The following is a 12,757-nucleotide window of genomic DNA, read 5'->3' as shown; positions in this document are numbered from 1 at the left end:
CATGGCCTCCCTCAGCAATCGGAAACTACAAAACTCTAACTAGATACAAAATTGCTACATTATAAAATATATCAAATGTTTCGTTGTGTTAAAAATGTATTTATTGCTCATCAATTACAAAAAGTGATTGATTTAAAGTACTTTATTCAGTGTTATTGAGTTATCAATTTGAATAAACAAGTTGAGCTTGTTTTGCAGGTTCATGTTGCCATTAACAAGACACATTTAACAATAACATACGTTTATATATTTTTATATAATGTAACAAAACCGCATGTTGTAATTATTTTTTATAAAAGATGTTTTACATGCATCACTCGAGAAAATTACGATTTATAAAATTGACGCAATTTCTCAACACAGCATATTGTTGGCCAACGTTTGCTTCCTGGAGGACAGGAAGCGAGTTACGACACTATGGTGAAATCAGCCAGAAATTCAGCTATTAGTGAAACGAATGAGCAAAAAAAAAAAAAAAAAAGAAAGAAAGAAAGAAAGAATTAAAAAGAAAAAGATATCACAGAAACTCAGACATGTACAACAGTACCATTATTGCGGCAGGAATAGACAGATTGTTTAGATATAGATATATTAGATATAATAACAAAGTTATTCAACATTCATAAACAAACATACAGCACAATAATAAAACAAATAGTACTATGCACGCTGTATTGGCACCTCCCACCTCTGAAAAACTACAAGCCCACAATCCTTTGCGACTGGCAACATTTTTTTGTCTACGTGGGAAGGGAGGCATCCCGATTCCCGACGACTGTCAACAAATATTCAACGAATTTGATGTATGTGCAACGCTGGAAGTAACCGTGGCATGACAGGACGATTTGGAGGCGAACCCGCTGACGTTTCTAAACATGTGGCTCAAACCTGAAGAGATATTGCTGAAAAACGCCTTTAAACTGTGGGTCACCGAGAAGGATAATGAGTATTTTGTGCTTCAAAGGAGGCGAGGGTACGGTGAGGGTGGAGGCGGCTTGACAGGTAATAATCAATAATTCATCTCCTCGCATGTTTGGCAGCTGTTGTCTTTGGGGCTACGAAGTTTTGCTCGCCAATCACGAATGTGTCAGTTCGTCGTACGTGTCCAGCGATAAACAAAACAATTGCGTCTTACTGTATGCAGTAGCATGGTAGAAATGCACTGCAACAGGTTTAAAGCCAAATTGTTAACAGGTGGCTTATCTTAACATTGTTCTCTGCTTGACAAAGTGATTTTTTTTTTCTAGCATATGGTTACTTGATGTTTTTTGCATGTAGCAAGAGATGACTGCACTGGCCTGTAGCAATGCTTCAGGTTAGCCTGAGTAATTATGGAGTAAGGACATGATCGTATACAATATCTCGTAGGAGGAATCATTTATTTTGCATTGGTTTAGCAGAAGATGATGTCTAAGTGCACGTTGTTTACAGCGCCAGATCACTTTATGTTGACGTCACTGAGGGGTTGAAGAGTTTTCCAAACAGTGGTTGGTAGTCGCCCAAAAGTGTACGTCGCGAACGGAATGTAATTCAATGTAACGGATTAAAAAAAATATTCTAAAAGTAGTGTTTCTTCCAAACATACATTTTGAAATCCTATAAAAGTAAATCGTATGTTGCATGAAACTACCATGAGAACTAATGTTTATTCATAAAGTGACTTAAGTAAACACAAAGCAGTAAATATAGGTCGTTACCACCTAACTGGTTTGAAGTCATTGTAATGCCAGACTTGCATCCAGGACAATAATAAACCTGTCAGGAAAAAATGTCTAGAGTGATGTTGACTTGTGATGACATTCTGGCAATTAGACTAACTGCAACTGATTGATGCATCCAAGCCCTCTACAACCCGAGGGGCTTTTACGTCTCAAGCATCACTTAGGCTTATATCTCTTCAATACAGTGAGATGAACCTTGTTGCCTCCCATCGAGAGCACGATGACGCATGATGTTTTGTGCCGATTTTAATTCTGCGACTGGAACACGCTGAGAAGTCATGCACGCACAGCTGCAAGGACAGTGTAAATCTACAGTCTATCTATCTACTTGTTAATTATTAATGGAGGGCATGTGAGAGAGAAGCCTGGTCGTTGCGTATCTGACGTAGAGTGCAGAATCACGTTTCATCCTATCAGCTTGTTTTTTGGAAACATGCATGAAGAAGTCGAAATATCACTGTGCTCTATGTTGCAGGTCTCCTTGTGGGAACGCTGGACACAGTACTGGACTCCACATCTAAAGTGGCTCCTTTCCGCATACTGCACCACACGTCGGATTCACAAGTGTATTGGTCGATAGCATGCGGTATATTCTTGTAATAACATTCCATTCTTGCAGAATTTGAACTTTTACATTGAATAACATTTATTTTTTTTCACTCTTTGTAATTAATCTATTCCCTTGTGTTGCATCAGGGGTCACAAAGGAGGAAATAGTCCAGCACTGGGATTGGCTGCTGCAGAATATCATGAGGACCCTCTCGGTTTTCGACTCCAGCGAGGACATCACTAGCTTTGTGCAGGGCAAAATCAGGGTACCAAATACGAAGGACAAAATATCCATTTGAATCTTTAGACTGATATCACTGTACTGCATTTGCATCGTATGACCCCGGCAACTTAATATACTACTATATTTTTTATTTCTCAGGGTCTGATTGCTGAAGAAGGAAAGACGTCCCACAAGCTGGAGGACGATCCCGAGAAGTTCAGAGAGGCATACTTGAGGTTCGAGAACTGGTTTGCGTTGCCGCCGGAGGAGAAACTGGTCACGTATTATGCCTGTAGTTACTGGAAAGGCAAAGTGCCCTGCCAGGGTTGGCTCTACCTCAGCACCAACTTCCTCTGCTTTTATTCCTACCTGCTGGGAGCTGAAGGTGAGCAAAGTCTGTGTTTGCTGTTTGCTTACATGAACAGCCATGTTCTTCATTTAACTCGCAGGCCTTGTTCAATTTTACTACCCGTGCATCTCAGTCTGTGTTTTTAATGATTTTTTTTTTTTTTTTTGGGGGGGACTTTTTTGAGGGGAGTCCGACTAAAACGTATAGATTATTCTCCAAAAATTCTTGTATTTCTTTTACATTTTCAAATTCTAGTCTGTTTGCCTCAGAAATTCTTTTTAATGTATTTTCCATACAATTTGTTTGCTCAGTTTTGCTCATCGTACATTCTTCGACAGCCAGTAAAGAGAGCCTCTACTTCTTAAATATTAGCTGCTAGGAAATATGATAAACAAGTGACGAGTCAAGAATGAAAGCCTCTTTCTTTGTTTTTAAGACGATGGCTGTTTAGTTCTGGAAACATTAAAAGTTTCAGACAACATATTTGTATTTCAATTCAGCTCTTACCCTGATAGTTTAATCATGCATTTTCCCTTTTGCTTGCACCTATAGTGAAACTGGTCATCTCCTGGGATGAGATTTGGAGGTTGGAGAAAACGTCAAATGTCATCCTGACTGAGAGCATCCACGTCATGGCTCACGGGGAGGATCACTATTTCTCCATGCTGCTGCACCTCAACGAAACATTTGTCATCATGGAGCAGCTAGCTGACTACTCCATTAAACGCCTTTTTGATAAAGAGGCTTTTGAAAAAGAGAGAGCGCTCTCAGACCCGCTGCAAATAACCAAGAGGTGATTGTTTTCCTAACTCATCATATCTTGAGTCAGATAGCATTTCATCAATCCATACCGATTAGCGATTCAAAATTGCATCCCATATAATGCACAGCTCGATGATAGGATCCAACGTAATTCTTCTGCAAATGCACCCGCCCACTCTCCAGCAGCAAAACACTTTCTTCAGCCCACTTATTCCCAACACGCAACAATATATTTGAAACAGGCATACAATTTGTCGTTGTGAAAATAGCTTATGTATAATATAAACTATCTCTCGTTTTCTTACGCTTGTTGTCTTTTCAGCCACATATTGCATACACTGAAGTGACTCGGAAAAAAAAACTACGATTAATAACACTCACGTGAATTGAGTGTTCTTGTTATTTAGTGTTCATAATATTAATCATGACATTTTATTTTCCTTCCACAGAGGCCTAGAGGCTCACGCAAAAAGTGAGCAGTTCCGGACATTTTTCAGGCTTCCCAAAGAGGAAAATCTGTTAGAAGTGCACGAGAGTTTCCTGTGGGTGCCTTTCAGCCATTTTAATACACTTGGCAAGATCTGTCTATCTGAGAACTACTTATGTTTTGCCAGTCAGGACGGAAGCCAATGTCACATCATCATTCCAATGCGCGAGGTAGAACACCAACGGTGTCATTTGATTTATTCCACGCTGACACTTCCTTACGCCACACGTAATATGATGAAATGACTTTCTGTCCCGGCCATCGCCACCATTTTCTAGGTCGTAAACGTTGAGAAGTCAGATACCAGCAGCCGTGCTTTAACAGTGTACGTGCGTGGGAAAAGGGCACTTCGTTTCACCGAGGTGCGGGACTACCAACGTCTGGCGACGAGTATTCGCGGCCGGTGTGGGATTAGTGCTAGCCCGCAGCACTCGGCATCAGCGGAGGTACCGAGTCAATTCTTATGAATGCACTGTTTCCGTTATTTTTTTCCTAACATCACACGTTTCCATCCTTGTCGCTAAGGTCATCCGAGGCGAATGTCAATCGCTCATCAACCACTTTGAGGACAACCCAGACGACGTGACACTTATGGTGGGCCAGAAAGACAGCAGCAAGGCAGTAAGCACCGAGGCGCTCATGACTGTTTTCCACCCCCAGGATGTTGAAAACCTTGACCCTAAAATGGTATGAGACAAACACACCAGCTATTAGGACAAAGTCACGAATGACTCAAGACTGACACATGTCCTCCTCAACAGCTTAAAGAGAAGATGAAGGAACAGTCTTGGAACATCCACTTTTCTGAATATGGCCGCGGTACAAGTATGTTCTTCACCAGGAAGACGCGTGACTTGATTGTCCGTGGCGTTCCCGAAGCCTTAAGAGGAGAGCTGTGGATGCTTTTCTCAGGTATTTAATTTTTTTTTTTTTTTACATCAAAACCTCCTCAACCTCGTGACATCATAATCATTGTGACACACCGTAATGGATAAGGAGCCGTAAACGACATGGCGACTCATCCTGGATACTATACGGAGCTGGTGGAGCAGTCTCTAGGCACGAGCACGTTGGCTACGGATGAGATTGAGAGAGACCTTCATCGCTCTCTGCCAGAGCATCCCGCCTTTCAGAGTGATACGGGAATCTCCGCCCTCCGCCGAGTCCTCACCGCATACGCGTATAGAAATCCTAAAATTGGCTACTGCCAGGTAAACTCTTTTGGTTTTATCCATCACATGTTTTTAACAAAAAAGACAAATCATTGAGGCGGCTCTGTCGGTTTTAGTAGTGTGGGATAATGTAGTCCTGTCATTTTTTTTTTTCTCTTTCTGAGGCCATGAACATTCTGACCTCAGTCTTGCTGCTCTATGCCAAAGAGGAGGAGGCCTTTTGGCTATTAGTTGCTGTCTGCGAGAGGATGTTACCAGATTATTTTAACCGGAGAATTATAGGTGAGAAGGGGGAAAATGAATGAAAACAATTAATTAATTGATCAATGAATCATTTCATCTTTATTTATCACTTGTTGTGACAATATGGTGACTTTGTTTCTCCAGGGGCGTTGGTCGACCAGGCTGTTTTCGAGGATCTGATTCGAGAGAACCTCCCCCAGCTGGTGGAGAACATGACAGACTTGAGTCTCTTCTCATCCGTTTCTTTGTCCTGGTTCCTCACCCTCTTCATCAGCGTGCTGCCCATCGAAAGCGCCGTGAACGTGGTGGACTGCTTTTTCTACGACGGCATCAAAGCCATCCTGCAGCTCGGCCTGGCCGTGCTGGATTACAACATGGAAGCTCTGATCAGCTGCCATGATGACGCTGAAGCCGTCACCATCCTCAATAAGTGAGCATCAGCCAGTCCACGTCGCCTTATCTGCAATACTACTCTGGATTCACGTTGAAATGTTTTTGATTTGTAATTTGCTCCCAAGATTTTTTGATAGTGTGACAAACAAAGACAGCCCGTTGCCACCAACTGTCCAGCAAGCCCCTGTAAACAACAACGATAAATCGACCCGCTTAAATGTGGACATCAGCGAACTGATCCGAGAATCTTATGAGGTGCAGCGGTAGTTTTTTTTTTCCACTATAGAGTTGTTTTTTTGTTGTTGTTTTTTTTTTTTACTGTGTTTTTGAATTAGTTTTCTCTCCTCTAGAAATATGGCAGCATTCGCTCAGAGGACGTTGAGAGTTCACGAAAAAGAAACCGTCTTTTTGTGATCCAAACACTGGAGGACACAACAAAGCAGAATGTTGTAAGTGGACACTCAATTTATTTACCTAGCCCTCCCTCCATCGCACAAATCCATTTGCCCTTTGTTGAACACAGAATAAATATGAAAACAGCTGCTGTCGACCGCAGCCCGCAGCCAAACACTCACACAGCCTCATCCTCTCCTTGCAATTTGAAGATTCACTATAATTGCAACAACGGGTTTCTTTGTAGATTCGTGTCGTGTCCCAAGAAGTCAAATTTACTCCTGCCCAACTTGACGAGCTTTACAATTTGTTCAAAGTAAGTGACACACTTTAGTCTTCTCTAAAAGCAAATCCAACATGTCATCATTGCAAGTGTGTCATTTCAGAGGCAACATTTTCTTAGCTGCTACTGGACAATGAAGAGTCCGGCCCTGCTTCACCATGATCCGAGTCTTGCCTACTTGGAGCAGTACCAGCTGGGCTTCCAACAGTTCAGCGTGTTCTTCTCCCTCCTGGAGCCTTGGTCTTTTTGCACCAACAAGAGCACTCTTTCCCTCTGGGTTTTCCGATTAATCGACGAGAACCAAGATGGCTTGGTCAACTTCAAAGAGTTCTGTTGTGCTCTTGGTGAGTGTTTACATCTCTTTTTTTGTCACAGAGGCACCTTTTATTTTCCTTACTTCCTTCACTCAGTAACAATATGCTTCAACTCGTGCAGATAATCTATACTGTGGATCTTTCACAAATAAATTGAAGTTCCTCTTCAAGCTGCATCTACCACCAGGTAAGTGACATCAATGTGTATAACAAACAAATGTCTTGAGGCGGGCTTCTTTAATTCATGAATCAAACAAAGGTTGGCTTCGACTTCTTCGTCACCTGAATTATAACATAATTGTAATCTATATGACGAATGATTTATGACACTCCCTCTACCTTGCTTAGGCTCTTCTGTCTCTTCATCTTTTCCTCTCAGTGCGCTTACAGTCAGTCTCTTCTAGCTTTCACAGGTAGTCCTTTGCACGTAGAGGAAGAAAGACTCCCAAGCTTTTTCGCAACGACAGGAGGCTCTCCTCACTTGAGTAGACTTCCTGGTTAGCGTCTCGACTGCTTCTTCCTTTACGTTTTTTTTTTTTTTTTCTTCCTCCATCCTTCCTTCTAGATATCAATTTTGACATCTGAGTGATGTTCTTATTTGCTCACATTTAGCACATATATTTCAGATTTTGATCTTCCAGAAGATGGCGTGATTAAGAAAAGTCCTGAACGAGGTACTTTTACAGGCATATGTAGTCACTTTGCAGCAATACCAACATTTTCCCAGTGTATGACATTCAATTTTGCGTCTGTGTGATTGAAAGGTCGAGGGAAAGTGGATCTGCAGGCCTACTTGAAACAATGGCAGAATGAAATACTTAGGAAAGAGGAAACTATTAAGGACCTGCCTCGAATTAATCAGGTAATTAAATTACCGCAACTAGTACACAAATTTCCAAACACACCCTAAGTATGGTTTATTATGATTTTGATTTATTTTTTTTTTTTTTAAATCTCAGGCTCAGTTCATTCAGTTCTCCAAGACCTTATACAACATTTTCCATGGCGATCCAGAAGAGGAGTCTCTGTACCGCGCAGTAGCCCACGTAACCAGCCTCCTTCTGAGGATGGAGGAGGTGGGCCGGAGGTTGCAGGAGCCCAGCAGCCCGGCCGCATCCTCAAAGCCCGCTCCTCCGGACAGGCAGGACCAAGCTCCTCTCACATCCGAAAGCTCAGACAGCCCCAGCCCCCAGGAAGGTGGGCCCGAGGTCCCTGGGGAGGACTGGTCCTTTTCGTTCGAGCAGGTCCTCGCGTCGCTGCTCAACGAGCCCGAAATAGTCAGCTTCTTTGACAAACACGTTGACATTCAGAAGAAAATGACGCAAGCTCAAGTGGCCCAGCTGAAGCTAACAGGAAATAGCAAGTGATAGCTTAGTAAGCCAGACGAGGACGGAAGGGCAAAAAGGGCTGACATGCAAAATCCTTCAATGGTTTGAACGGTGCATGCACGCACGCACGCACGCACGCACGCACGCAGGCAGGAGGCGTCTTTTCGATCCTTTATCGTTCACGAGGTGACATTTCTGTGCCACTGTTTCCTTGTACGTCAATCAACAGTGTTTTTTCCACTCACAATGTTGAGTTACATATCGCCTATTATGCAGATTTCACAGACTTGTCTCCCATTTCCAGATTGCACCCAGCCAGAATGCCATGGAGCCCAAGAAATAATGTACTCTTTATTGTACAGTGTTTTGAAAAGTAGATGCCACTAAATCTGTCGAGTCACTCACTAGAGAGCTGCTTGTAATCAACTTGGAAGAATATTTTACTTTCATCAAATCTCAGGGTGCAATTACGTTCAAATGTTGCTGATCTTGCGAGAAATGATTTGAAGTTTATGACTGAGTTCAACATCAAAAGCATGTGTGTGTGTAGCAACATTTTTGATGAGCGCCTTCAACAACACGCAAAAGTGTGTGTTGTTTTCTATTTACTGTATCTGTGCTTTTTTGCTGCTTGCGTCCCAAATGACTTGTTGCACATTGTTAGAGAATACGCCTCCACAGCCGAGGCGTTAGGGTTCAGAAGGTTCTGGATGCTTTCCTTCTAGTTTTTCCATCTCTTGGGGCCATATACACACATTTAAAACTTTTTTTAAATAGGAAATGACTGTTCTACAAGTGATTTGAGCGCCAGGTTTTTTTTTCTCTCTATAGTCTGTACTGCGATTGTTAAATAAGATAATCCTCTATTTGTCCCACACGGGGAAATTCCAAACCAGCATCACCCTTAGAAAAAAAATGATAATCAACGTTTACCTGTCAAAGAAAATATTGCGTACTATTGACTACTTTGATGTTGGTAATTAAAGCCTGAAGCCATACTCATTATTCCAGTATGGTGGCTTTTCTGATGCATTTTATTAGTTAAGTTATACAACAGATATATGTGATTGAAAAAATATAAATATGATGAATAGATTTAAAATATAGATATTAAATGTATTTTTGTTATATAATTGTCTGTGACAAGAATGTATTATTATTGAACACATTTCAAAAAAACAGCTAACATTTTTTTTTTTCAACCAAAGGGAAGAATGCAATGTTCTGCAAAAATTACACGACTGCTAAGTTTTATTACCTAAAGTTAGTGCTGTAATATTTGATCTATTCAGTCATTCATATGTGCAGTTATTGTCTGCTGCATTTGCTGAGAATGTGACTTGCCAGTACTTCTCTTGCCTGTTTTTTTTGTTGTTGTTTTTTTTTTTAAATATGTTGTTATTGTCATTGGTCCAAAGTAATAAAGAGTAAAGAGTGGTCAATCTTTTAATATAATTTGAATCCTTTTTAGTTCTTCAATTCACATATGAGACCCAACACATGGGCTATCTTCCAACAACACACATTTATTATATTTCATAACAGTCATCTAGCTGTTCATTTTAATCCTAGAATACAAAAAAAATCCTTTATCAAATGAAAGACCAACCAAACTTGTGCACTGGCAACTTTTATATAATGGGTGTTGCAATAACAAAAGAAAGACATTTCATGCAATGAATATGTATCGCTTTAGAAGAATTTCCCCTCATAAATCACCAAAGTACTCAGTAAGATTTCCAGTCACCAGTGTGACTTGGTATGGATGCTCATGATGCTATTCTTGCACTGAGATTGAATCCCTCCAACCTTTTTTTTTTTTTTAGTGTGACATTAGCAGAGTCTACTTCCTGAGTGAAAATGAACTTAAAGAACTATCGGTGAGTGCAGCTCAACTCAAATAGCTTCAGGATAAAATGCTAACAAAGAAACTCTTTGTAAATGGAGTCGTTAATGTTGGCAGACACCATAAACTGACAAATTGACTGAAACTTCCTTGGCGGTCATAAACCAATAAAAAAAATATCACATGAGAGAGGAATAATATTTTAAGTGTGCAGGCGTTGTCCTATTGTATTCGTCCTATGTGTTTTTTGGGGGGTTTTTTCAGATAAAGAGATTATGTTGATTTCATATTTTTAAATCGTCATATGAATCTGATTGTGTAATCTTGACACTGACCTAGAAATGATTGTAAGACTGGATATCAGGTTCTGTCGGGGTTCACTGGTGCCTTCACATTACTCAAGGCTTGGTTACACACATTCAAGAGGATTCATTGGAACCGGAAGGTGTCAGCAAAGTAGAACTAGGGCAGTGATCATCTTGCAATTGGGATATTGTAGCAAATGAAAACAACATTGTAGTTGTACTTATAGATGATATATTTTCTCATTTGTCTAGCTGTTCAATGCTAAACTAAACACTCAAATACATAGTGGAATTGTTTTGTCTGAATCATCTGAGCATTCTTGTGCTTAGAATTTGCTTTCCCCATAGCAAGACTATAAGCGTTGATCCTGCAATCACATTTGTCTGCCCTTCAAAGCACTTGCACTACAATCAGACTTTTTTTTTCCTACAATTTATTTATGTAAAAGCAACAGGTTGGGGATAATCATTTTTGGACAAAAGTATTGGTACAGCTGCTATAGACCTTTTACCAGACTCATCCAAGATTGTTTTGAACCATTTTAATAATAATAATAATAATAGTAATAATTTCATAATAATTTCCATCACAATTGACAATGGCAATACTTGTTCCCTTGCTAAAAAAAAAGTGGTTTTCATGCATATTTATCTTAAAGTCAACAATTTCAAAAGGTTCTTGTCCGATCTTTTGACTCAACAGTTGGGGCCTGTCTGCGTAAGAGGTCAACACCAACTGTACTTGAGGCTTTTTATGTCTTAGCAGTTCTTTGATCTACATAGCAAGCAGACCAGTAGCCTTTGGCTGTCTCGGGATTGTCTAGACCAGACGTTCCTTGAGTTTAAATATCAGTGCTTTTTGGGTACCTGTCCCTTTTGGTAGGGACTTACCCCACCACAATCTTATCGATCATCAAGAATATCAATGCTGTTCAAAAACAAATAACAGTGGTGCACACATAATCTGGAGTATTTATGTAATTTCTTTTAAGGCCTTGTAAACATTAAACAAACAGGAACAGATTTTTAATTCATCCTTGTATAAATGTGTGCCTTGAGCAAATTTTTTTTTTTTTAGAAAAACTCTTCCTATAACTATTTTTGTTGTGTCACTAAACTACCAAAGCGGTTTCAGACAGCTGGTATGTTTTTGGAATGTGGGAGGAAGCCAGAGTAAAGTTACTCAATCACGGAAAGATATGCAACCGCAGAAATGTGAGGCAGATTTCTTAAGTCCTCGCTGCTGCCCCGCTTTCTATTAACGACAGTTCATAAAAAGCATTTCGATTATTCTTGTTCGCCTCGTCTATATTTGGAGGTCATCCATTCTGCACTTGTTATTGCTGTTCTTGCTGGACTGGCTGCTTCTGCGCTGACCTTCCACGACTATGTCTTCAACCGAGTTGGAGGTTTTCCTCTCCCGCCTATCGTCTCCATCTGTTTTACCTTTCTTCTCGGCGGCCATGTTGTCTTTGTTCTGCTTATGCATCACTTTGCTGCTGTAAGGGTTATAGGGGGGGTTCGGCTCAGCGATGCCGTATTTCGCCTCCACCCGGAATGAGTCACGGCCCGCCGGCTGACTCGGGAAGTAGTTGTAGTTCGGCACAAAGGGAAGGACGTCTTCCGCGGGCTCCGTCTGCCGCCGCCTGTAGCGGAGACCCTGACGGCATTTGGTGAAGCCGAGATGGTACATTTCCACTAAGTTGAGCAGCAGCGAGATGCACGCCACGGCTAGCATGAAGAGGATGAAAACGGTCTTTTCGGTGGGTCTGGAGATGTAGCAATTGACCACATTGGGGCAAGGCCAACGGTCGCAGGAGTACATTGGCTTGAGCTCAAAACCATACAGGAAGTATTGAGCTACGATGAAAGCTACTTCAAACAGGGTCTTGAAGATAATGCTGAAGACGTAAGTCCGAAGTAGCGCTCCTCTCAAATGCACATGACCTTGGTTGTCCTTGATGGGCTTGACTACTTTCTTGGCCTTATTGCCAAGTATCTGCTGATGCTTTTGACTCTGGAGAGCCAGTTCTTTCTCCTTCTCGATTAACTTCTCCTCCATACGCACAAGATGGAGAATGTGTCCCAGGTAGATGAGAGTGGGCGTGGACACAAAGATGATCTGCATCACCCAGAAGCGAATGTGAGAAATGGGGAAGGTCTTGTCGTAGCAGACGTTCTGACAACCGGGCTGCTTGGTGTCGCAAGTGAAACCCGACTGCTCGTCTCCCCAAACCTTCTCAGCGGCCGAGCCCAGCACCAGGATTCGGAAGATGAAAAGAACCGTCAGCCATACTTTGCCCACCACGGTCGAGTGCTCCTGGGCGCTTTCCAGTAGCTTCCCCAAAAGGTTCCAGTCTCCCATCGTGGCTCACAAATCAATCCTCAG

The 12,757-nt window shown here is 41.5% G+C and overlaps 2 protein-coding genes across 4 annotated transcripts; one reads left to right on the top strand and one right to left on the bottom strand.

The window, feature by feature from the left end:
- The first annotated feature begins 558 nt into the window (after positions 1 to 558).
- On the top strand, positions 559 to 9,651 carry tbc1d8b (TBC1 domain family member 8B). Of its 3 annotated transcripts, XM_085935882.1 has the most exons (21): positions 559 to 1,002; positions 2,197 to 2,307; positions 2,418 to 2,536; positions 2,653 to 2,878; positions 3,395 to 3,635; positions 4,054 to 4,261; positions 4,370 to 4,537; positions 4,617 to 4,778; positions 4,853 to 5,003; positions 5,088 to 5,302; positions 5,428 to 5,545; positions 5,651 to 5,936; positions 6,025 to 6,154; positions 6,250 to 6,348; positions 6,540 to 6,608; positions 6,679 to 6,919; positions 7,011 to 7,076; positions 7,294 to 7,386; positions 7,516 to 7,563; positions 7,654 to 7,751; positions 7,849 to 9,651. In XM_085935882.1, the coding sequence occupies exons 1-21, from the start codon at positions 876 to 878 to the stop codon at positions 8,254 to 8,256; spliced, it is 3,384 nt and encodes a 1,127-aa protein (XP_085792008.1). In that variant the 5' UTR covers positions 559 to 875; the 3' UTR covers positions 8,257 to 9,651. The 3 variants fall into 3 exon arrangements, with proteins under 3 accessions (XP_085792008.1, XP_085792006.1, XP_085792007.1); XM_085935880.1 differs by lacking the exon at positions 7,294 to 7,386 and having other exon boundaries at positions 561 to 1,002; XM_085935881.1 differs by lacking the exons at positions 559 to 1,002; positions 7,294 to 7,386 and having other exon boundaries at positions 2,212 to 2,317.
- A 2,023-nt stretch (positions 9,652 to 11,674) lies between these two features.
- On the bottom strand, positions 11,675 to 12,733 carry gja2 (gap junction protein, alpha 2). Its single transcript, XM_085935894.1, has one exon. The coding sequence runs from the start codon at positions 12,731 to 12,733 to the stop codon at positions 11,675 to 11,677; it is 1,059 nt and encodes a 352-aa protein (XP_085792020.1).
- Between the last annotated feature and the right edge of the window lie 24 nt (positions 12,734 to 12,757).

This window comes from Syngnathus leptorhynchus, chromosome 17, assembly GCF_054491065.1.
Source record: "Syngnathus leptorhynchus isolate UIUO chromosome 17, UIUO_Slep, whole genome shotgun sequence".
Lineage (NCBI taxonomy): Eukaryota > Metazoa > Chordata > Actinopteri > Syngnathiformes > Syngnathidae > Syngnathus > Syngnathus leptorhynchus.
The sequence above is the reverse complement of the archived record's forward strand: the minus strand, read 5'-3'. Positions and strand labels throughout refer to the sequence as shown.